This window comes from Drosophila albomicans, chromosome 2R, assembly GCF_009650485.2.
Source record: "Drosophila albomicans strain 15112-1751.03 chromosome 2R, ASM965048v2, whole genome shotgun sequence".
Lineage (NCBI taxonomy): Eukaryota > Metazoa > Arthropoda > Insecta > Diptera > Drosophilidae > Drosophila > Drosophila albomicans.
This window is the reverse complement of record NC_047631.2, coordinates 20,139,911-20,166,747: the sequence shown is the minus strand read 5'-3', so window position 1 is coordinate 20,166,747 and position 26,837 is coordinate 20,139,911. Positions and strand designations below refer to the sequence as shown.

The 26,837-nt window shown below is 37.9% G+C and overlaps 2 protein-coding genes across 5 annotated transcripts in view; one reads left to right on the top strand and one right to left on the bottom strand.

Moving 5' to 3' along the window:
- Positions 1 to 22,482, bottom strand: part of LOC117575756 (transcription factor kayak) — a 34,354-nt gene extending 11,872 nt beyond the window's left edge. The window contains exons 1-2 of one of the 4 annotated variants that reach the window (XM_052008010.1): positions 21,643 to 22,482; positions 3,386 to 3,478 (exon numbers count right to left, since the gene is read on the bottom strand). In XM_052008010.1, coding sequence (XP_051863970.1) covers positions 3,386 to 3,478; positions 21,643 to 22,230 — 681 coding nt within the window. In that variant the 5' untranslated portion in view covers positions 22,231 to 22,482. Of the gene's footprint in view, positions 1 to 1,580; positions 2,078 to 3,385; positions 3,479 to 13,903; positions 15,182 to 21,642 lie in introns of those variants that run through there. The other 3 variants (XM_052008011.1, XM_034260118.2, XM_034260120.2) reach the window with 3 other exon arrangements.
- LOC117576749 (protein phosphatase PTC7 homolog fig) lies at positions 5,867 to 6,962 on the top strand. The gene has a single exon (XM_034261783.2). The coding sequence runs from the start codon at positions 5,961 to 5,963 to the stop codon at positions 6,891 to 6,893; it is 933 nt and encodes a 310-aa protein (XP_034117674.1). The 5' UTR covers positions 5,867 to 5,960; the 3' UTR covers positions 6,894 to 6,962.
- Positions 22,483 to 26,837: the final 4,355 nt, after the last annotated feature.

Below are 26,837 nucleotides of genomic sequence, written 5' to 3'. Positions count from 1 at the left end.
TGAGAGAAACTAGCTGTGGAGAATACTTGAGTATAAAGTAGATTTAATTGGGTGAAGAAATTATTGATTTTTATGAGAGAGTTTTTCAACTCTTCATTTCGAGTGCAGTTTGTAGTTAATTAAACAATTTAAGCGCCTTGTCCGTTGTCCGACGTTGTCATGTCAAAAGTCGCAAGTGTTTGACTTGAAGCATGTTACTTTGAACCGCCCTAATTGTGGCAATAACTATGTGGAGACATGCATACATATGTGTATGTATTAGTGTGTGTATTTCTACACTTATGCCACTAAGTATGCGCTCAGTTTCAAGTGTCACGCGAATGTCCGACCGGCTTTTGATGGTCGCAAGGGTCATGCAACAAAGTTGTACAATTTTCAATTCACTTTCTACGTTTTTTTGCTTGAACATTGAACCCTTCTACAAACTATATATACAATATATACAATATCCCCCTCACAGAAAACGGAAGGTGACAGCAAAAGTAAAAAAAAAAGTTGGTACATAAAACTTGATAAATTACCACGAAAATCGCACGTGTGCGATTAACGTCAAATGGCGCCGTTTCCAGACGCCGCGATCACTCGACTGTGAAATGCAATGGACGCAATATGCAAAAAATTAAAAACAACAAAGAAGTCTTAACGGGTTGTGGGCACTCATGAGTTGGCAACGTGATTTTCCGTTTGGTTTTTTCGGGGGTGACGCTAGCAAAAAAAACTCGCATTTTAACTCAATTTTGAACAGAGTACAGTGGAAGACATTAAGCGGTTTTCTATCAAATATATAATATATATATGCACACACATGTATCTCCGATAACATAATCAATAATTGTTTAGCATAATGATTTTGGTTTTTGGGTGCTCCATATCAGGCACGTTTGAATAGAAGGTCGCACATAACTACGCAAATATTTGGAATGTTTCATTTTTATCGGTCTTTAACGGATCGGCATTCTCGTGGGGATGGGTCTACTACATACGTCTGCCTCTGCTAACTTGTGCACTTGCCACAGTCAATAATAATTATTATCGCAGCTAGAAATAAGTACACACAAACATAATCATAATAATAGTAATACAACAACAACAACAAAAACTCGAAAAAATAGAAAAGAAAAGAACAAAAAAAAAAAAGTGAACATAAATCGGAACGCTGATAAGGCGACATCGCCATTTAATCATTAAATAAACAAATTCAATTGCAAAACAGCAAATCACATATAACACGATATAACGATATAACGCATATGTGCTACACAAATGGGGGCGAATACGGGCGACGGGAAGGCGATAGGGGAAAGGGTTTTACAAGAACGAATTTCCAAGAATTTTGCGACGATAAGCGAGCAATGCACATTATTAAATGAAAATGCGATAGAAACCCAACTGTAAGTATTTACATAAATGTTTCGATTTCGTTTGTAAAAAAACTGCAAGACTGCCGGACAACAACTGTTCCGACACTTCTGGAATTTTCAGAGCAGACCCCCAGAGATAAGCCAACTAAATGTTTTTTTACTCGCTTTGTGGGGGAATTTTTGTATATTTTGTTTTTTGAAAAGATTATTATTGCTTACCACTTTGGGCAATGGCGATAGCGGCATGTTGAACAATGGATATTCATCGCCAAAGATATTATAGTTGTCCAACGTCATATTTATGATTTATTTGTGTGTGTTTTTGTTTATGGGATAAGTGTTGCTAAAAGAGATGCGCAACAGGCGGCGCAGCGTCTTTTGCGATGACGAATGCAAATTTCTGACGAAATTCGCCTTAAAAGTTTGTTTGATTTTTGTTTTTGTATTTAGCGCCGCGTTTTTGTATCTTGTCTTTGTATTTGTATTTTGCTGTCTGTTAATCGCTTTTATATGGTGCGAATTTGTTTTGTTTTGCAGTTTTTCCGAGAATTTTTCACGTTCTCTCACACACTCGCCAAAATACCGAAACAGTATTTACACTGTTTTAATTTTATTTATTTTCTACTTGGTTTTTTTTTTTAGTTTGCATTTGCTACTCGCGTTTTAATAGCAAAAACTGAATTTCTGCACTTGCCGAAACGTTTCGGTCGGCCAACGGGTTTCAACTAAATGCGTCATCGTTGCGCCGACGACTTTTATACGCCAGCTGGCAGCGCCGTTGACTTTTGAGTGCTTATCGCATTCCACAGCCCCACAAAGAGAGCGCAAGCATGCGAGAGAGCGACAAGCACACAACCGGCGAGAGTGAGACCTCAAAATATTGCGAGAGAGAGCGTGAGACGAGTGCAATTTGTGAGTGAGTCGAAAGTTTTTTTTGGCGATTGGCATTTCCTGAGCGAAGCTTTAGCCTGGCTGAGCGCACAAGACTTGTTTCCCCCCAAGCTCTCGAGTGTGTGAGTGCTTTGCATACACACAATACGTGTATGTTTGCGAGTATTTGTATTGGTTTTTGGGTTTAGCCCCGCGTCGTTGCTTTTGGATTGCACTCACGTGCCCACGCCCAGGCAAGCGTCCAATTTTCTTGGCTACGTTTTGCGATTGCGACGACGAGCGACTTCTAGCGCGCCTTTTTATCTTATCGGCAGACAATATGGTTATGACATAAGCAACTAAATTTAAAGACCTAGGTAAAGTACCCCAAAAAGCCCACAACCATACATAATTACATACAATGGCTTGGCTTTGTTTGCGCCTGTAAAAAAAAAGAAGGCTTTTCAGTCTTATCATCCCGCTTTGGTTACTGCAAAATAGGTCGATTCACATTCAATGCGATGCGATACGATTTGATATAGTTTTGTCTTTTTACTGTTTTTTTTCGTAGTGTCGCGTTATTCGGTATTTAGTATTTTGTATCTACCCCACAGGTGTGTGGCAGGTGTTTGTTTACACTAGCTAGGGCTCTTATCAGGCCTTTGATGAGCCCTGCAACTGTACGCGCTGTTTTTATATTCGAAATTCAATACGCATAGACAACATACCCTGCAAATGAAGGAAGTATGGTTGCATGCACTATTGAGCTAAGGTCAACTCAAATTAGTTAAATAAAATACGATCTAGAGTACTCAACTGTATGTTAAGTGTGACCAAAGCTTTCAGTTTTCATTTTTGATCTATAAAATTAGTTTTTTAAAAACCTTTCATTTTAAAAGTATGCGTAAATACTTTTTTCACTCAAATATCCTGTCTTTATCTTATTTTCCTTTAAAATTAATCATTTTTATAAATATCAACTACATTTACTTGTAAAAATGTAATAATAAAATATCGTTTTAAGATCAATATAAAATAGTTAATTTTTCACTACGTCAATATAACTTTCTACCCAAAGGGCAGCTACTAAATTTAGCTGTCACAAACCACTCACGTTTGCTTCTCTTTACAGGGTATTCAGGGGCCGCACTGACCTTGTTTTTGGTGGGGAAATGCAATTGGAACTGGGCCATGTGACACTGAACATTTGTGGTAATTGATTTGCAGTAACCCATGGATTTACTTACCTGCAAAGATAAATAGAATGGAATTTGTGTTTTAGTCATAATAGTAATAACAGTAATAATAACAATAACTATAATAATAATATATAATGGTTATGATGAGTGTGCGCATATCGATCAGTCGCAATAACCGAGCTAATAAATATATTTTATGTTATTTGATTGAATTCTCCGTATCGTCATTTCACCCGCATCCTCTGCGAAGTAAAATTAGACATTGACCGAACCGAAGAACAAAATTATGTACAGAAGTATGAGGTTGACCGCAATTCAATCCAAGACGTATGCGGGTCTTTATTTAAAGAGCAACCTGTGAGGCACCCACATTAAGATTAAAGCGAATTATTTGTAATCCTTTGGCCAGCGGTTAGTTCCTCGAATCTCAACTCAAACTAACGTCATTCCACTGCTGATAAGAGTCGGAAGTGGATGACATAGAACGGAAGCAACAACAACAACAGCTACTGGGAATGCCAAATTATGAGTAGTATTTGAAAAAACATACTAAATCATTGCATACATACATATCTCTGACGTAAATTTGATAGGAAGTTCTAGCTCAACACGATGGTCAATTGTCAATCATGAATAATGGGTCGATTCAAGTGAATTTAATAGACCACACCTGCGAGTTGTGATAACGACCAACGACAGTTTACATCAGTGTTTTAAAAATAAAATTGCCATTTACGGATTTCGCGCAACTTGTTGTTTGTTGTTAATGTTGTTGTTGTTGAACTGTCTGTGTCCCATTGCAAGATAAGGTTCGGTCGATTCGAATTGGATCCGTTGCGTGCGAAACAACTTCCGCTGATGATTTATCAAAATAAATATGTATGAAGAAAAGTGCCAAATGTATTGACACTGTGGTGTCGTAGTCCCAGGTCCCAGAGGCCAGACCAAGTCCCGACCACCAGGCCAACACGATAAGATTACACAATGCCAAAGGCACTCTGAAGACTTGAATGAGTTTTGTATTATTCAAAGGAAAACAAAGAAATAATCGCACACAGTATCTGCAGCAAATCAAATACTCCAGAAATTACGATTATAATTACTATATAGATTCGACGACTGATAAAGCAAGTCCATAAGGCGAAATGGATGATGCACGATTTGTTTACATTTACAGATATCTGTGCACACAAAGAAAATGTTATGTTATGCATATACATAGGCATATGAGTAAGTGAATGAAATGAATACTCTACTTCCGCAACAAATAGATCTGAATGGTGAATGAGGTGACAATTGCTCAAATACCAGTTTACATATCGTACTTAACACAAAGAACAGACTTTATAATTAACCAATGTCTTACTTTGAATGCCCCTAAATAAATAAAAAGCAAACTAACCAAAGTGACGTAATTTATTAAAACATATGAAAGTATTTCTGTATTACAATAATAGTTCCGCTTTTTAAATTTAGTTTATAGAAAGTATTTATAACAGATATGGTTTCATACATTACTAAATTTCAAACATTTCTAAAACAAATTCAACTTTTTTTTAACAAAGAATCAATTTAATGTGTTTCAAATGTGTACAATTAATTACATTAGTATTTAGTACTAGTTTTTTAATATTAGTTTTATATTGAAATTCACATTCTGCATCTCAAAGATGCAGACTGGTTACTATAAATTCTTATTTGTTTACTCAACGAATTGGATTTAGAAATAATACAAGTATATTAAAGCTTCCATAAAAGCAAATATTATTTATTTTGATAAAAATAGTTATATTCAGAATATTTCCAGAATATTTATTTATACTTGTTTGTTAAATATAGAACCAACTTAATGAGTTCTTAATTTGTGGCATTTCTGAGCATTTATAGCTTTTTTTTATAAATGCATAGCTGGTAAACTCAAAGTTGAGGACTCTCAACTATACTTTATATTTCAAAACTCATTATCCATTGATTTAATGCCAAACAACTTCTGATCCAAAATTGATTTTGATATATTTTAAAAGTGACAAAACCGCCAAATTAGAAAATTGCGACACTTTCCACTGCCATTAAGCGATTAAGATTTAGAAATAATATAAATATATAAGAGCTTCCATAAGAGCAAATATTATTTATTATCATAAAAATGGTTATATTCAGTATATTTCCAAAAGATTTATTTGTACTTGTTTGTTAAATATATTAGAGAACCAACTTAATGAGTTGTCATTTTGTGGCATTCCTGATTTATAGAAATGAATTGTAAACCTAAAGTAGAGGACCCTCAACTATACATTTTATTTCAAACTCATCCATTATATAAAACCAACCTAATGAGTTCTTAATTTGTGGCATTTCTGAGCATTTATAGCTTTTTTTATAAATGCATAGCTGGTAAACTCAAAGTTGAGGACTCTCAACTATACTTTATATTTCAAAACTCATTATCCATTGATTTAATGCCAAACAACTTCAGATCCAAAATTGATTTTGATAAATTTTAAAAGTGACAAAACCGCCAAATTAGAAAATGTTCTCTGCACACCGACGTTGCATGTTATTGCGACACTTTCCGCTGCCAGCACTGAAGCAAGCTCAAATCTTAAACATTCGCTGTGGCAGCAACAACAGCAGTAAAAATTATCCGTATCTGGTGAAAGCTGTTCAAGGCAGTGCCAAGGAACGTCAGCCACAATATCAGCGACCAACGAGTGATTCTCATCGCTATGGCGAGGACAGTTGGTTCATCAGCAGCACGCCAAAGGCTGAGGTAATGGGCGTGGCCGATGGTGTGGGCGGCTGGCGTGTCAAAGGCATCGATGCGGGCATCTTTGCCAAGGAGCTGATGTCCTCGTGCTCCAGCAATGCCCAACGCCCTGAGTTCGATGGCCGCAATCCTCGCCAGCTGCTCATCGACAGTTTCAACCAGCTGAAGGGGAAGACCACCACGTTGCAGGGCAGCAGCACCGCTTGCCTCGTTGCCTTGAAACGTTCCGACTGCACGCTGCACACGGCGAATCTGGGTGACAGCGGCTTTCTGGTGCTGCGAGGCGGCAAAGTCGTGCATCGTTCCTATGGCCAACATCATGGCTTCAACACGCCCTATCAGCTGGCCATGCCGCAGGACAACAAGCAGCGGGGTGGCGACGAACCCGAGGCAGCCGTTGCCACCCACATGCCACTGCAAGAGGGCGATCTTGTGCTGACTGCCACCGATGGCCTCTTCGACAACATGCCCGAGAGTCTGTTGGTGCGTCAGCTGGCCACGGCGCAGGGCGAGACGTCTTCGGAGCGATTGCAGCTGGTGGCCAACAAATTGGTGGCATTGGCCGGCAATCTTTCGGTTAGCGCCAACTTTCAATCGCCCTTCGCCTTGAGGGCCAGGGCCAACAATCTCAACTTTGGCAGTGGCGGCAAACCCGATGATATTACCATCATTTTGGCCAGCGTTGCGGTGCCATAGAGCACCAAAAAAGACGAAGCGAAATCGCAGCGGGAAGCAATAACAGAATATACTACATATAACATATAGTATAGAAATGTGAACATGTATTTGTAGTCAATAAACATGCAGAAATTGTGAGTAGTTCAATGGGTCAGAGTTGAGATGAGCTGCCAAAAGTGGTTATACTTTTCAGCTAAAAACTGCAAGTTATGATAAGAAAGTGTGTAAAGCTAATGCCAAACAACAATCTAACCATTATTGGTTGTTGTTTCAGACAAACATGCATTTCACATGATCAGAGTTGACAGAATATAGCTTCAGACATGCTTCAATTTTTTTTTTGGAAATAATTTTGTATAGTTAAAAAAATTGCTACTTCAGTTGCTTTCACTGACAATCTAGTATATTTTATGGTATATTTTTGTGGTAACAGTATACGTTTATACCAAATATATCCTTTGGTATATTTTAGTATTTCTTTCATTATATTAATATGGTATTTTTTTAGGATAGTACTGCACTGTCAGTTGATAATTCACAATTTGCGAGATTTAGTTATTATGTTATTATTATTGTCTATATACCAAATATAACATTTGGTATATTACAATTTTTTTCCATTATATTAATTTGGTATATTTTAAGAATAGAACCACACTGTCAGTCGAAAATTGCATGTCATAATTTACTAGATTTATTTTGTATGCATAAGAGATATCTAAAGTTATTACAATTCCTGCAATGCAATAACTAGCTAACATTGTAGTTAAGAAGTAGCAAAAAAAATGATAACAATAATTTTATGCAGTTTATTTGCAATTAATTTGCTCAGCTATAAATTTAGAAATTGAGTCAAGAAGCTGGCAACCTCAACAAACAATTTAACAATTTTTAATTGCGCTCTCAAGATGTTGACAATAATTTGATGCAGCTCAACGATTTAAATTTAGAAATTGTAGCAAAAAGTTAACTCTGCTTCCAGTTAAACAAATATTTCAAAGTGGTCGCAGTTATACAAATATTAAGCTGAACAAAATCTAAATACTTTTCATCTTCATACTCAAGAGTCGTTGTCAGTAGAACAAATTGTATTTCATTTGGTCAACGAACGATTTGAAAACTGTGCTGCTGGCAAAGTGCGAAGTGGAAGCAACTCTAGAAGGTAACAAAGGTGTTTCAAGTGCAAATATTTGCAAGCCTATCAACGAAACAAGTCAACTTAAAGAGTATAAAAAGCAAAAAAAAGTCGCTGCTGGCGATAACAACGTAAAATTCATTCATACTCGAAGCGTAAAATGAATGGAAGCGAGTTGTGTGGCGTTCGTTGTTGGCTACAACTAGTAGACGCCAATGTATACAACATGCCACTACGTTCAGCGATGACTCATACGCAATTTAGCCAGAATTAAGCCCAGTTAGCAGCGAGGGGCAGACGAGGGAGGGAAGAGCGAGGCTCCTACGCTATATCTGCGAGCGTATAACAAATGGCACTCGGCAAAAAACAAGTTAAGTGCAAAAGCACTCAAAGAGAGAGCGAGCGAGCGATTCACTCACTCGTTGAGAGAGAGATAGCCAGAGAGAGAGTGAGCGAAACAGAGAGCGTTTAGCTGGTGCAAGTGCAGAATGTTGAGCACAACTGTCGACGGAAATCCCCAACATATTTTAAACCAAGGCAGCAACAACAGCAACAACGATTGAAGGAGCTGCCACGTCATGCCACATTTGGTGGCAGCATTCGCAAAACCATCTTCTTTGCTGGCTGCTTTTCTCTCCCCCTTTTAGTTTGTTATCTGCGGCATTTTTCGCACTTCTCCAAGTGGTTGTTGCTGCAACGCTGCAACGGAATGCTGCGCCTCTTTTTTCTTGGAATTCGGCGCCATGACGCGTCAAAAACAACAACAACCAACTTAAGAAATTAATCGCCCCCCTTAGAGCATTGTGGCACGGGCCAAAACAACAACAACAAGTTGAGCGAGAGGCGAATAAATTTCATGCGTGTTAAATCTTTCAATCGTGCTGCACTCTCCACACAACAGATGTGCTCTTCCACCTCCCACCTCCATTCTTCCCCCTTCCCCCACCTCCATCACTTCTACGGTATATGCCAAATGTAAATGTGCAACTTAATTAGGTTTATTTGAGCAGCCGTCAAGCTAGCAACTAAAATTCATCCCACTCTTTGGTGTCAGCTACGTTGGCTTTTGTTGTGGCCAGTTCAACAAACGCACAACACAAAAAGTTCGAAATGGATTCGTAGAATTTTGCTGCCATGTCCCATGTCGAACCTCCCGCAACGAATTTTGTTGTTGGGCAACGCCTGCCAAAACATGGCAGTGAAAATCGAAAGTGAAAACACGCAACATTTGACATTTTGTTGCTACCAGTTGAAAATATAACATGACATAATTCCAATATTTAGCATTTTCCCACAAATAATAGCAAGAGGAGGGAGAGAGAGACAAGGAGACACACTCAATGTAGTTTGTGTTGTGGCGTAAACGTTGCGTATACGCAACGTACACGCTCGCTCTCTCTCACCAACGTCTTGTGACGTCAGCCTACAATATTTACTACCTAATTTGGCAAAACACAATACCAACGATCTCGCCTCGAGTTCGTTCGTTTTTTGTTTTTGGTTTTTTTTTTTGAGTAAAATCAAAAAACCGGCTTATCAAAGACTAGACGCGTCGCGACCTAAAAGTTTTTTTGTGGTGAAGTCGATGCGAAGGCATTAGAGACAGAGTCGAACAAATCGAATTGACGTCACTAAAGACCCCGCACAGTATAGTTGTCATACGCTATGAATGATAAGCGAAAAAAAGCAGTTAAAAGGCAAACTGTTGCCCAAGGCGGAAAATCAATTCATTGGGAATTCCCTGCCTAAATTATGCTCCAATTTTATTTGTATTTTATTGGCTAACTGTGGCGCCCTAAGGCTATCGAGTAAATCATATTTATGGAAAGAGTTTTATTGATGTAGCGCCATAAAGTGTGATAAGAGAAGTGTGTGGAGAAATTAAAAGGGATTTCCCCTTTAATTGCATGTTTATTATTCTAATTGATTTCTGCATTTTGTGAGTCGAAGTTCTTTTATGCAAGCACAAGGAAAATTTAGCAAGTCATCTACGTATGTGCTTTGCTTAAGCTTAGTAATTGGATTAAAAGAAGTAAGAAAGCTACAGTTAAGTATGCTCGACTGTGAGATACCTGCTACCCATTCTCAATAAAACTATATACTACAAGTATACCAAATTTATATACCGCCAAAATAATAAAATACATCGAAGGGAAGTATATATAGTACTACCTTCAAAATATACCATTATACCGCAAAAAAAATATACAACAAAGGCCATAATTGGTATAATGATATAGTACTACATTAAAAATATACCATTGAGTGCAAAATATACCAGATTTCTATAGGCGTTTTTTGCCATACAAGTTTTTCTTAAATAGCTTCTAAAATTTGTATCCGATCGCAACCAAATTTTAAGGAATCATAAATATTGCAGGCACAAATTTATAATACCATTCGACCCTATGTGTAGCAGGTATAATATTCAAATTACTTTTTATTTTTATTAAAAAAGTTAACACATGAATTTCGATTTATGATAACTTCATTGTAAAATATTTAAGTTTTGTTTTCATTTAGAAACTCAATTAAAAATTTGTAGCAGAACTATTTTTATTTGGAGTACTAGAGGGACTTAATAAATCAATTTTTGCGCACTTTACTTTTACAGAATATATTCGAAATCTTAAAATTGCGTTGGGTTTATTATTTAAAATAGATTTTTTCTTTTATCAGAGAAGAACATATATGAGTTTTGGTTTAGCTTTGTTTTCGCTTAGTAACTCGATTGAAACTATTTAAAACATCTTTCTTCTTTTACAGAATTGTGAATTTAAATAAAAACATTTTTAAATCATCAAATTGTGGTAATTATTTAAAATAAGATGTTACTTTGATAGAAGAAGTTAAATATAATATTTATTTAAAATTCATCAATGCTTTGTTTTCGCATAGCAACTTTTTACTTTCATTAGAGAATTTAAATAAGGTAAGTTTACTTTTATGATAACTGAATAAAATATTGTAAATCATCAATGCTTTGGTTCCGCTCAGCAACTCACTTAATTATAATTTAACACTAATTATGTGTGTGCTATATTCAAAATGGTTTCTTACTAGTAGAAAAGTTAATACGCATAAGTTTATCTTTATGATAAACTAAAAGGAAAATATTGTAAATCATGAATGCTTTGGTTCCGCTTAATAACTCGATTAAATGCATAATAAATATATTTCGTTTTATGACCACTCGAAGGTGCTTCTCAAGTTCTTAGCAAACAAAAGCGAGAACTTGTCGAGATTACCACGTTTGTTCTTCATACTCAATTACGGGTTCAAATCGAGGGGGATTCCTGGAAATTGGCCGTCGCTCATTTCATATTTTTAGGCCGAGGACAAAAAGAAAAGTCGGCAAAAGTTGTCAAGTCGTTAACTTAGCACGCCCAAGTTAAAACGCCTATAAAAGCAAAAAACAAGCCAAAGAGAACAGCAACAGCAACAATAACAATTAATGCTTAATTGTATATATTTATTGTTGTTTACTAAACGTCGACGACGACGACGTCGCAGTCGCTGCATTGGCAGTTTTTATTTATTTTTAGTTGATGCGCGCATTAAATGGCCAATTTCTGTCGCTCTTTCTGCCAAACACACGCGCCTCGAACTATCTGTATCTGTAGCTCACTATCTGTGTATCTGTATCTATATCTGTATCGGAGTGTGTGCGGCATATCTTTTCAGTTTCATTTGGCAATTTAGTGGACACTTTTAATATTTAAATAGGAATTAAGGACGAGAGTCGTAAAAAAAAGGTTATCACCTGTGGGACTGACTTTTAATGCATTGGCTCTTTAATGCTTCAATATTTATGCATGTTCACAACTCGCGCATATTTCATGCAACAACAACACACGAAAGCAATCAACTAAAATGGCCATTTGTGTGCACTTCAAGTGCAACACGCCATTTACGGGCCATTGACGAGACGCATCCAACAACACACAAAACAATTCACATCCAAATCCATCCACGACAAAACGCGTGAGCCGTTTGACATTCCAATTGCAACAGCAGCAAGCACCTGTGTTTTGTTGTTGTTGTTGTTGCCATTTGACCTTGGCATTGTATTTAATTTTGTTGTGAAATTCATGGCAACATAGAATACATAAATGTTTAATAATAATACTGTTTGAAAGGCGCAAAACATTAAATTGCCTGGAAATACGCAACTCCATTTTGGTAAAGTTTTGTTTTATTGATTTCAATCAGCATAAATTAAAGTGCACTAAGTTCTCAATCAAGTGCAATCAATACTAAATGTCTCTCAGCTACCTTTTATTTTATGTTTTTAGTATGAAAATTTAGTTAATGTTTAACGTCAATTTATTCTTTATTAACTTATTTTTGATAATTTCATAATACATGCAGTGAATGCTTTTAATTATGGATTCTGTAGTAATTCATAAATATAGCCTTAAGACTTTATTCGCTCCGGCTCATTTTATCTAAAGAATTGTATTCGTTATGGCAATGAATTAAGAATAATTATTCCAAATCGATATTTTCAATAAATCTTTTTAAAAGTTATCGACTTATTTATAGAAATAGTTCACTAACAATTTGATATTCGCCAACATAGGATCTCTTAAAATAAAATTAAGTTTTGACAGGTTAAATAAATTGCCTTTAACTGCTAATTGCTCAGATCTATTAATCTTATAAGACTGCCAATGATCGTATATTGCATGCTTTTAAAGTTTAATCCACAAACTCGGCAAACTTCTTCTAAGCTAAACTCATATTAATGTTCAATTAAATTATGAAATTCGAGTAAAGCTCGCAGTAAATTGCGTTTATTTTAGAAGCTTGTCTACTCCACAACAATTTGAATCTTCTCCCAGTCATAGAATTAACATCTTGTGGTTATTTTTATGATGCAGCATGACTAAGACTATGTTGCAGGTCAAAACAAGCATCTGTTGGCTAGCCTTGACCTTAAGACAACAACATAAATTATGGCTAAGTACGAGTAATTGACAAAAATGTACAGACAAAAAAAAACAGAATAACCGGGAATCGCACGTGCTGCAAATGGCAACGAAATAAAAAGTACGAAAAAAAGACTGACGACGGCGCCCACGCAGAGAAAATGACATCAGAGGGGAGAAAAAGCGCATTGAGAAGAAAATGCGAAAATGCTGAAGTAGCAAACAGAATCAAATGTGGCAGCCAGCCTTGAATTTAACGCCACATGGCGAAATCACAAAAATTGAGTGTAAATTTCAGGCAACTGCATCAAGCGAGAGCGAGAGAGCGGGATACAAATCTCTCGCATGCGAGAAAAATGTGTAGTACGTGTGCGAGAGCATGAACGTATCTGCGAGAACGGATCTGTCTCTGTGTTAGTGTGTGGGAGAGCGAGAGAGCGCGCTCTTTTGAAGGCAAATGGAGGAACAACAACAAAAGTGTGAATTGAAATTCCAAAGATGTCGACAAAATAAACGCGAAAAAAACCCCAACAACTGAAACTGCGAAACAACAACAACATACACTGTGGAAAGATACAATAAAATTGCGCACAATACAATTCGGCGAAAAATACAACAACAACAAATAAAAAGCAGCAATAAGAACAAAGCAACACACATACATGTACAATTTTTAAACAAGTTTTTTGACTTTTTTGCTATAAAAAAGTCGCTATATTGCGTTGGGACTAAAGTGAGTTGAGTTGTTATTGTTGCTGCTATTAATTTAGTGAACAGTTTTTGCACTGTCTTTGTTATTGAAAGTTGTGGAAGGTGGAAAGGGGGGACTTATTGCGTTCTATGCAACGACACAATGTGCAACCCTGCCAACTGAATTGAAGCAGCCAACAATTGCACCATCTATTCATATCCGTACCAATGTACCGACGACGACGATCATAAAAAACGAGAGTCGAACTTACGATAAGATTGCGCGCTGCTGTTGCCGTTGTTGTTATTGTCGCCGCCGTCGTTGTCGATATCGTTGTGGACATATCGGGCAAAAAGTCCAATTCTTGCGCCGTTGTCGCTGTTCTCGTTGTTGCTGCTGTTGTTGTTGTTATTGTCGTCACCTCATCATCTTCCTCGACCGTCTTTGTTAACGTTGCCGCTGCAGTTGTTGTTGCTGCCGCTGCTTTTGGTTGCGTTTTTATTGTGCGTTCGACTTTAACTTTCATTGTTGCAAACACTTCGCACTAATTTCGTTACGTTTCGTTTGATATTTCGTACACAATGCGCACACACAACACTAAAATTTACATGTGCAACTGTTTCGTTGACTCTCTTTCGCTCACTTTGCACAAACTACACACACACGTAAACAGTCAGAGGCGCTCTCTTGTTCTCTCTTTTGTATTATTTTTGCGCTCTCTCCGTTTTGCCTTGCAGTTCGCTTTTCCAGCTGTCAAATTGTTGCTGTCAATACTGCTGCTGTCGTTGGTGTTGGCTTTCGTTGTTGTCTGCTTGTGTGTGTAAATGTTAAAACAAAAATTGTTAACTGTGCGAACGAAGCACACAGGAAAGAATTTTCTAGATTAACTGGCAACGCCCCGCACACCCGTTACCCGTTACCGGTTAACCGCACCCTCACTCTGGCAACGTCTTTTATGGCGGAGTGTAAATGTGTGAGTGTGTGTGTGTCTGTTTATGTGTCTCGCTGTGAACTTCGTACAGCAAATTGAAAGTTCCAAAACGATGTTAACGTTGCGACGTTTAACGCAAGTTCTCCTCTACGTCCACTTGTGACTGTCGTATGTCGCAATTTAACACCAACGTTTTGTGACGTTTCTGACGTTGTCACAAATATGAATGCGCGATAAGAGACACCAACACACAATCACAATGACTTTTACTTGCTGGATTGCTGGATAATAACTATGGAAGGGAGCGGGTGTCTTTTTAACGTGTCTGTTGCGTTGCACTTGTGAACAAATGTAACAAGAACTAACTAACTAGGGGAACAAATCAACAAGAAGAACAATAATAATAAGAATCACATGAACACAAAACGTTTTTTGTCTGTTCCGCGATCCGCGCCTTGTTCACACAGTGGGCTGATGTTGTTGCTATTGCTGCTGCTGTGTGATAGTGAGAGTGACAGAGAGAGAGTGATGTGAGGGGGGATTAACTACACGGATAGACAGAGACAGAGACTGGGGACGCAGCCGCGTGGCTTTCCGTTGCCGTTGCAGTCGCGTTGCCTTAACAAAAAGCGAAAAATAACTGAGCTAGTAGCTCCCAACCAGCCCGCCATCGTCATCCATACGCTCTCGTGACGTTTTAGCCATTGCCAGGCACACACACACGCACAGATACAGATACATTTGGGCACACAGATACACACCAACACAGACACGCGCTTATGCTGGAAATTGAAGACTTTTGATAACCAGGGCTGCATTAGTTCAATGGAACCAGATTAATGGGAAATGTTGTTTCGTAATCGTAGAAATCGGAAAAAAGAGATTTAATATAATATTTAAGAAAGTAAGGAGAAAACAATTAAGAATAAATTCAATTATTGAACTATAAAATAAAAATAATTTAATGGGTGTAGAAAATGAATTTAATATATTTAATATGCATAATAACAACAACATTTAAAATGTAAATATACTGTAAAGTAACAAAATAATTATTTTAAAAAATATATATTATTTGTTCAGTTTAGATTACAAATTAATCTCTACACGTAAAATGTCACAAACTTAAATTAAATTAGTAAAATCAAATATAATTTCATTGCCAAAAAATAATATGCAATTAAGTATGCTGATATTATTTTATTTATTGTATTGTCTACTTAATAACCAGACTCCCACTTTAAATGTATTATATATGACAATTAGGCATATGAAATCCCAGCTAAATTAATTCCACGCTTTGATTAACTACAATCAGTTCCATATTTACATACTAAGACTTCAATTTAAATATAAATTTGATAAAAAGAACTATAAATTGGTGAATTTTCAACTAATTCCAATTCATTTTTGCACTCTGAACCAAGTTCACAAGCTCCACTCGTTCTCTTTAGGCCACCCTGACGAATGACTGCGCACAAGCGGAGCACACAATGACTGTCAGAATAGCGACACAAAAGGTAGAAGGCAAAGAGAGAGCACACGCACACAACACACTAACACAAAGACAACAACGAGAGGCAAAAGAGCAACACATCAGGCGAGCGCAAATTCCACATTCAAGTAGCAGCTAGAAATCTTGGCGCAAACATTTTTCTCGCATGCGATATAAATGTTTGAGTGAACTCACTCTCTCTGTGAATGTTTCTCATGTCTCTCTCTCTATCTGTCTAACTCACTCAAATTCAATGTTCGTGTTTAGACTCAAAATATGAATTTGGCGGGCAGTTTGTCGTTTGTTGACATTTTCTACTTGGTTGCTTCGGCTGTTGGCCGCGTTTTGTTTTGATTTTCCCCTCGCTCACTCGCTGACTCTCTCTCTCCCTTCTTGCTGTCTCTCTCACTCTTTCTTGCCTGTGCACATGTTGGATTATGTATGCCAATGCGGCGACCCACGCACCTTCCTCACACAGCGCTCAGATGCTGATGACTCATCGGGGTTTCTACACACCAATACACACACACACACACACACACACACACACAGACGAATACCGTCAGTGGTTGCTGTCTGTGTATTGGTGAGCATCGACAGGTTCCATGGCATCGTCAATTGGCGCATATTAGGAGCCATTTGTTGCGCGCTGTCTTTGTTTATGCCTTGTGTATCTCTCAGATACATTTCGAACGCGTGCTAAATGCGCCTATTAGGCTGCCAGCCATTAGGCAGCCACCACAACACAACACTCAGGTAGGTAGTCGCCTAAATCTCTCTGGCCAGCCATTAGGCAACCACCAGCAGCAACAGTGATAAGCCGGTCTGAGTGCAACTGCAACGTTGTTGTCGCTGTCGTCGCTGGCGTCGCTGGCACTTCCAATTGTCTGGCCCTTAACGCACTCAATTAGATAATCCTCGCAGCCTAAAGTGCAACCTTAACGCAACGCAACGCAACGACAGTGTCAAGGCCGTCGAGGGTTGTTGCTTTGCTTTGTTGTTGCTTTGCCCACAGTCTCAATTTACTGAACCCATTACCGGATCAGGGTTGAGCTCAACTCACTTCCATTTGCTGCCCACTTGAACGGAAGTTGACCTATCTACATACTTGCCACATGCAGTGCATGCAATACGTTTTATGTATGTACTTCCCTTTCCCATTGCCTCAAGCTACGGAACTACGGCGATAAGGTTTTTGCATTTTCAGCGAAGTAAGGAAACGGTGATATTTGAATTCTTGGAAATTCGTAGGATTAACTGGGCACTCAATATAACTATAAACGATATGCGTTGCCCTTGTCACTTTTCATTGTATCTGTAACACGTAATTCAATATTGCTCGGAAGTTCACTTTATGAGCGAACTCTGAGAATTTTCATTAATTTGCTTATATACTAGCATTTTATTATTAATTATAAGATTTTACCCTATATCTAGGAATTTAATATTGCTTATAGTATCACTTAAATACACATAATACAAAGAAATGAATATAGAAGGTAATAAATATAATTCTTCAACGGTCTGTAAATTATTATTATTTGTACAAAACCTTGAGAAAATGTTCAATAAATTCTTTTCCTTCACCTGCTAAATCTTTCATATTTTATCTTAGCTCTAAAAACATTCAAGATCAATTAAAATTTACATGCGTCATTTCTGTGGTTTATACATACACTAATTAAGCAAGCTTTTAAGCTTAAATACAAACAGAAGTTAGCTTATTATTAGTTAACAAATATTTATTTGCTACAAAAAACTTATAATACAATTGTAATCTCTATGAAAACAAGTAATATATTTGAAAGGAATTGCCAGTCATATGAGTTTTTATTATAATATCCGGACAATTTCGCCTGCTTCCGACCGTCAAGATAGTCTAATTGGTGCTTGAGAGATTAGGGTCATATCTACATATCTTCTAACAAAGTATTTGTTTTCTGATTGTCACGATCATTGTCGGCGTTTATGTCATGCAAAAAGCGTTGTGAGTAACACTTTTTTTTCTTCATTTTTTGTTATTAAATATTGCCTCAACAATTTCTAGGAATTTCGATTGAATTTCGTGGAACTCGAAGTCTTCATCACGCCATTTAGTCTAAAGGCATTTCCGGACGAGACTTGGGTGATTTTTGTTCGATTTCGATAATTTAGCGGCAGCTTTGCATTATTCAAATACGTTTACAACTAATAACAATATATCGTTTAGGTAAATCATTTCATTTAGTATTTCCGATTGCAATCAGATCGAATGAATGAATCATTTTGATTCAGGAGAGAAAAGTTGTGCTAAGTGCTAAATCGGAAAGTTGGAATAATTGTTGTCGCAATTGTTGATTGTTTGTTTCTGACTTCGATTAGTTGAAAAGCAAATCTGTTTCATGGACAATCACAAATGGGCCAGACCTCTGAGATTGTGTGTGTGCTGTGTGTGCAGACTTTCGCAGACAGCTATTAAACAAATTCGAATTGAAATTAAATTTTGAGTTTTCGAGCGCTGTGAAGACCTTGAGGAAAACAGCTGATTTTCGCGTTAAAAAGTGGGCGTAACGCGGAGCGGAGCAAAGCACGGGGCGTGGCTGCAACACTTTGCGACGCAATAAATGATTAACGAATTTAATGAGTTTGTTGTAGAATCGCGTTGTGCACTACAACGAGTAAGAAGCAAATGGCAGCAACACAAAAATCTCAGCTCAAATGTGACGCTCATTAAAATTAAGCATACGATAATAATAACAACATGAACAGCAGCAACAACAATAACAACAATAACAACAACAGCAACAGTTAAACGACTGCAATTTAAAGTTGTTCATTTCGAGCGCTTAATTGTTTTTGTAATAATTAACAACAAAAGCCAGGTATTACCACAAAAGCCACAGGCGAACAGCAACAGTAACTGCAACAAACACTAACAATGCAAAGTTCAAGGACCAGCGTCAGGCGGCGCTTAACAGAGAGAGAATCTCATTGCAAAAAAAAAAACAGAAACAAATTTCATACAATTTCATATACAACAAAAAATTAGCATGCAAAGCGGAACTGTAACAATAACATTAACAGTCGCTCACGAGATCTTTGATAAGAAAGATAGACAGCTAAGCATCCAGATAAGAAGACACTCTTGACTTTGATTAACCAAAAGCAAAAGCATTTTCTAACAATCTACAGTAAAAATATAATTGCAGATTCATTTCAATTTACAAACTGCAATTACATTGCAAATATTGACCATTTTTAATTCATAATATTTGAAATCAAATGCATTTACTCTAAAGATTTCAGCAAACCAACAAAAAAAATTGTACTAAATTTTAATTTATTCAATACTTAAATCATTTGGAATTAGTTCAAATGTCTTTTTCCATCTATTCTTCATTTCAGCACATTCATTTTTATTGACATTTAATCAATGTGCAAAATATCTTCATACTCTTTTGCTAACGGCCGTTAAAAGTAAGATTAATGTTTGCCGCAATCACAGTGACAAGTCGAAATTAACAATTAATCTGTGGTTCCAGTTCCTATTTCGATTCGAAACTTGTTTCCACACTGTTAACAATAGGTCGTATAATAAGAATATGTGTGAATTCCACTTTCTTTTTCATTGCTTCGACTTTTGTAAAGGTCACCTTGTTTTAACAGACGATCAACTGCGATGATGATACATCATTATCACATTTCTTTGCGCGGCTTATCACATAAGTAAATGTCTTGCACTCTCTGTATTTAACTATCTATCGTTCTCTAAACAGTTATGTTTGATTAAAGTGTGTAATCAAGAGTCTAAAGTCAAGCGAACTCATCAGCTAAATTTAGACTAATCGTATGATTTAATTGTAATACTATCGATAAGAGAAATTAAAATATTTTAAAGTGGAAAAAGAATACTCATATTGTCTTTAATAATAAAAACTATCTACAATAATGTCTAAAGTCAACTGAGCTTATCAACTAATCATATGATTTGTCTATTCAACATAAACATACTATCGATAACATGAAAAAGAAATAGACAAGTTGCCTCTAATAAACTAACTACTCTACTAACTACTTATAATAAAGAGTATTGTCGTCAAGCGCACTCAGCAGCTAAAATTAGACTAATCGTTTGGATTGTGTATTAAAAATGTAATTTAGAGTTGAAATTTACTATCGATAATAAAATATTTATAGGTTAGAATATACTATCGATAGTATTGACAGTATAATAAAGTAAAGTTCAAACAGCGCTAATAATGTACTTCGATGCTTACAAACTTTTATATTTTAATATAAAACATTGTCTATAAGAAAAACAATAAAAAATTGATTCTAAGGATCAATAGTTAGAAGAAAAGCCTTCAAGACTTATTATGCTTTTAAGGCCGCCAGAACTACGCATAGGCAACAAAGTTGCCATCAAAGTACGAACAATAATAAATACAAAAATATATATTTCAGCACAATGCAAACATTAGACTACTATGAAGATACACACAATGTTTGCTTGCTCCACTTGAAACTTAACAGTGGAAAAAACGTGTCTTCAGTGCATTTTGTGGTTAACATGATGTTAATAACTTCACAGCGACCACGTCTAGGCTGGGCTGGGTTGTAGTAGATAACGAGACCGACCAAAGCTGATGCCACCGCAGCACAGTTGGTCAAATATGGGCATGTCTCCGTTTGTGTTTTTGTGGCATTTCCGTTACGCTTTTTTCGAGCGAATTTTTACAGCTTTTTCAACTTCCTGGCCTGGCCTGAAGGGTTAGCTCATTGCTCGTTTGCTTCGTGACTTGACAAATGCCATCTTATCTCTGCCACAAGCTCAGCCCCAACACAACACAACAAAACTAGAACGTGTTGCGATAAGAGATTAGTTTCGCCAATGGTTGAGCACATTGCTTTACTCAATGACGTATGGCTGTCTGTCTGTCCGCTTGGATATTGAAAAGTGCATTAAACCGCATGAAATTTTATAACTGTCTGTTGGCTTAATTTAAACAAACAAACAACAAAAAAAAAACAACTCACACAGGCGCTTTGTTCAGTTCCCCCAGTTTCAAGTTGAAACAAATTAAATTACTTTAAAAATTATATATTTGTATTTTTTTTCTTTTTTTTTTTGTGCTTGGGGCGCGGCATTCCCACGGCGCGCGAACTGCAAATATTTGCAATACACACACATACATACCAAGCAAATCAATTGGTTCTTTTTTTTGGCGACACATTTCACTTTTCCCCGCCTAGTGCAACGTTGCGTATGCGTAATATGCTGTACAATGAAATTGCATTGCGCATACGCCCCATCTAACTATATATATTATCTACTAATTGGAAAAAAACGCATTTCAGTTGTTCATTTGATCGTTAACTCCACCTTCGACTTTGGCGCAGGCGCCGCCCACAAAACCGCAAAATGAAAGGCGACGACACAAAACAACAAATCAGAAAGCGCTTGCGTGAAGAAAAGAGAAGCGCATCAGCGCATAGAGCGAGATAGCAACAGGGTAATTAATGCACATTGTATACAAAAACGAATGTATTGTATTTTTTGTAAGTAGTAAATATTTGATTTCTTTTTTTGTTTTTGAGTACTCACGCATTGCTGTTGACGTCGTCGTGTGTCCTGCGTCAGCTGTTGTAAGTGTCGATTTGCAGGCGCCAGGAATTGTTGTTGTTGTTGCTGTTGCTCCTGTGCTTGGTGTTGCAACTGTTGCTGCTGCTGTTGTTGTTGTTGTTGTTGTAGTTGCAGGTTGGCGTAGTAGCAACTGCTGACTGGAGATGTTGTTGGCACCGTGAGTTGTTGCGTGTAGTTGGCGTACGTTTGTTGCATGTATTGTTGTTGTGGCTGTTGTTGTTGCTGCTGCAACAAGTGCTGATTATAATTGACATTCATACTGTTGTTGTTGTGGCACTGTTGTTGTTGCTGCTGTTTATTGCTCTCTGCTATCCACAACGAAGCGCGATGTTGTTGTTGCTGCTGCAATTGCTGTATTGCATTGCTGTTGCCACTGTTGTTGTTGTTGTTGTTGTTGCTATTGTTGCTTGTGTTATTGTTATTGGCCCAAACAACATAATTATCGCTTAAATTGTGCTGCTGTTGTTGTTGTTGCTGTTGCAGCAGTTGCAGCTGTTGTTGTTGCAGATTGCTGTTGTGTTGCATTTTAATGGATTTTAAGGCAATCATCAACAACACAACAAATTATCAGAGTTTATCACAAGGTTTTTATTTTTTGTATTGTTTTGTTTTGTTTTGCTTTGTGTGTCTTTTTTTATTTTGTTTCCTTTGCGTTTTTATCGCTTTCCGTGGGGTTTCTTCAACTTGTTATTTACGCAAATTATTTGTTGCAAATCTCTTTGGTCACTTATTTTTGGGGGAAATTCTCAATTCTAGTTCTAGTTTCATTTAAAACAAAATATTTATGCGCTCCTGCAGAAAATTCCAGAAGAAATTGGTTAGATATATTTATCTTTATATTTTTTTTTGAGGGGGATTCACTTGTTACTTAATATTGTTATTTGCATATTGTGCAAAGAAATGCAAGAAGAGAAAAAGTTTGTAACGATGACTCAACTTTTCACTTGACTTGCTTATTAATAATACACTACACTACACACTTATGTGCTTTTTAGTTGCTCGCGCAATATGTAAATTATATTTTATTCAAATTGTTGTTGTTGGTTTCTTTGCTGCGATATTTCTGCGACGCGTGCGAGAGACAGAGAGGGATAGTGCGAGTCCAGAGCCCTGGCAGCATTCGCAAATGGCACCACCAACACCACCCCCCTTTAGACAAGGGAGCGGGACAGGGACAGCAACAGGGACAGAGACTGGTTAGAGGCGCACACGTGTCAGGCGAGTTAACCGTAACAGTAACGGCGCGTAAACAAACACCAAACAAACACAAACTGCAACTGCACAAATTGGAAGTTTCACAAAGTGGTGTGGTGGGGTGGGGGAGTGAGAGAGACAGCAAGCGCCTGTAAGTTGTTCTGTGTTCAATTGCTATGCTTATTTGTTTGCGTGTGAGTATGTTTTTCATACGTTTTCTTTTTCTTTTTTATTTGATTTTACGACTCCTCCACTGCGCACACGGATTAAATTACGTGATTCTTTGCTATAAACACATACAAACACTAACGATCGCAGACACAGTTTGTTTATTTTTTTTAATAAGTTTCCACTTTTATTTTGATTTGCTATTTTTATTGTGTGTGTATGTTTTTTTTTATGCACTCGCGTTACTGACTTAGATTTTTGTTGTATTTGTTGTGCTGACGTCTCCTGCGACTTCCACACGGCAGCAAGGCACAATTTGTATTAAAACACAAACTGAAAATCGAATTTTGATAAACCTGCGCTCAAAAGGCAAAGCAGCACACACACACACACACATGCACGAGACACGGACACGACACACAGACAGCGTCGACGGCGGCGACAGCGACGAATGTTCGTTTCGGCTTTTTGTATTTTTTGCCCAGCACGATCGTTTTTCGAATTCGCTTCGTTTCGTTTGATTTCGTCTTTTTGGGCTCTGCTTCTCTGCTCTGCTCTGGCCGGGTTCTGGGCTCAAACTGCGCTGGAAGGCTAAAAACGCGAGCGAAAAATTGTCAAAAATGCACAAGCCGAAAAAAAAAACACACACAAGTCGCGTTTTATTTCGCTCTTATTGTTGTTGTTGCTGTTGTTGTTGTGACTAATCGCGTTTGGTGGTCGCTCGCGTCAATGTCCAGTAAAAATGTTGCAAACACCTTTTTGTGGCGCCAATTTTACCAATTTGCGGGAGGTGAGGGGAAACCCTTCTCTGTTTAGCGTTCCGTTTTTAATATTTTTTTAGTTCCGTTCGCGTTGCTGGCTCATAGATCACTCACAACAAAACAGCGCGCAACGCGTTGTCGTCGTCTTCTTGGCTGATTTTGCCTGCTATGACGCTTGACGTCGCGGTCGACGTCGCCGTCGACGTCTACGCCAGCGTTGCCTATGTGTATGATGACTAACGCAGCCAGGCACGCGGCTGTAGCTCCAACTACAAAAACAAAATATGTAGAACAGCAGCAGCAGCGGCAACAACAAGTGCGAGAGCCCTGCCAAGAGCTGATTTTTTTTTTTCGTTTTTTGTATTTTTTGTCGATTCAGAATCTATGCAACAATAAAAACAACATGACAAAATATGCGCGACGTGCCCACTTTTTGCACAACAACAAGAGCAACTTTGTTGTGTCTGTGTGTGAGTAAATGCATTTTAATCAGTTTTTGCGACACCTTGCGTCGCCTCAAATGCAAATGATCCTTGCACACACACACAGAGACACTCGCTGCTTGTCACGCTCTTTTGCTTGCTCTCACCCTCACTCTCTTTCGCTCTCGCTTTGCCATTCTCACACACAGAGAAACAGAAATTTGCCATGCCGCCTGCTCTCGGCGCTTTTTACCTGGACACAAAATGTTAATTGAAGAATTTATTGTTGTCTCATTGTTGTTGTGTTTATGGCTGGCGCTGGCCTGGCGACGATGTCGGCAACGTCGACGGCAACAGCAACGACGACGGCGGCTCTTTTTTCTTTTCTTCAAATTGTATTTGTATTTGTCGCGTTTAATTATGACAGCAACAGCAGCAGCAGCGACGACGACGAGGCGATCATTGACTTTTGCTTCGAGTTGCGGCGCGCTGCCGCCTCCGCTGTTCACATTTTGTTTTTGTTTTTACAATTTTTCGGCTGGCCTTTAAAAATTTGCTCGCTGCTGTTGCTGGGCTTTTGCATACACTACAAACGCGCGCGGTGTCGCAGATATGTACTAAGTATTTACTTCTATGTATTGACATTAGCTAGAATTATGCTTACATTTATTGAAATTTACTGTGGGGAGTCCATGTTGTAGTCAGTTGGAATTATCGCAAGCTCATCTTCATAATATATCGCGATGTATTTTTGGAGTGCAGTATTGAAGTTATTACAGTCGGTTAGATTTATCGCAAGTTCCTGCTCACAATTTATCGAAATGCATTTTGTGGAGTGCATATCGAAGTCGCTCCCCCAAAAGCGCAATGCGAACTTTTGCAGCCCCGTTGACATGTTAATGACATTTTTATAATGCGTACGAACAAACAACAACAACACCAAAGGCGGATGCTGCATTTCGCTTTATTAATGGAGCAGTACGAAGGGATGGGAAGTGAGGGAGCAGTAAGCGTTGAGAATTTTGCCAACAACAAATCGCTTTTGGCAGTTCGCGCTCACTTTTTGTTGTTTTTGTTGTGTTTTTGGCAAAGGGAGCGGTCGCGGTTCACAAAATACGTACATAATGCATTACTTCCATTGAGTTCACGAGATTTAAACACATTTTGATATACGACGCATATTTGTTGTTGTGATCACTTACATAATTACGTTCACACATACAAACGCGCGTATTAATATAAATTTAAATTAAAATAATATATGCAGATGTACACATATACGTACATATGTATGCAAAAAGGTAACGAGTACACTGAACTCGACGCAAGCGCGTGCGCTGTAACAAATTTTGTATTTTACTGGCAACAATGACGCGATCAACAGCAGCAAGGAAAGCAAAAGCTTTTTCCTTTTATTGCGTGAGTACACACACAACCACGAACACACCAATGAGCGTGCGCACTCTCACAATCCAAATTGGCGAATGTGTAGAACCAAAACAAAAGCACAAACACGCAGCAAATTGGCGGCGAAAGAACAGAAGTTGTATTGCTGTCGTCGCCGCGGGCATTTTATAAAATGCGCTACTACTTTCGGTGAAGAAGAAGACGAAGAAGCAACGTCGAGGTCTGTCGTTTGCCTTGGCCCCATTTCGCTCACCACTCTCCACTCTGCGAGCGAAAGAGATAGCCACTGTTCTTGTTCGTGGTCAAACGAAGTGCTTAAGGAAATGATTCGCATTCCTCAGCAAGAGGTAGGAGTTAAAAAGCTTTTTCTGTTGCTGCTGTTGCTGGGATATTTCGATTACAATCGTACCTAGCAACTTTACCGTTGCTGTTTTTCCTAAATGCTTGCTGTTGTTGTCTCTTTGTTTGGGGTTTGTTGTTATTGTTTTTATTAGCACGTTTTGCTTTTATGATCGTAGCGTGATTTCTGCGTTGCTGTTGTTGTCATTTAACTGCGACGCAATTTTTTTTCTTTTTATTATTATTATTGTAGTTTTCTTCGCTGGGTTTCGGCAACAGGTGTGGCCCCACATGCACACACACACACACACATTTGACGTAGCCCTTGGACATTGAACTCTACCGTGTCCGTCATGGGAATGACGTGTTCGACATCCTTATCGCACTCAAAACGCAACGTGACGTCTCTTTCTTTCCAATTTCTACAAGCTGGACAGTGCTCTGGCGATGACTCATTTGGAGAGCACCCGCGTAGCTAGTCGATTTCGATTTCTAACCTACATTAAGTGACGAAGCGTCGCGCGCGTCGTCGACGTCGACGTCGCCGCTGCTATCGACGCTGATTTCAATTTCGTATGCGCCGCTCACTTAACCATTTACTATCATACGCTCTCGCTCTCTCCCTCTTGTTCTCTCACTTTTTCGGACCTAGGTCTACAAAAGAGTTGAAAACGCACACAATAATTACGTGTATGGGCTTTACTCTAAATCGCGTTGACTTCTGTGGGGTAATACAATTAAAAATCTCTCCATTCTATGAGATTATTATTGTGATACCGAGTTTGCCATAAAAAAAGTCCAATCAGGCAGGCAAACAAAGCGAAAACACTAAATGCTCTTGCCCAAAAATAAAACAAAAACAAAA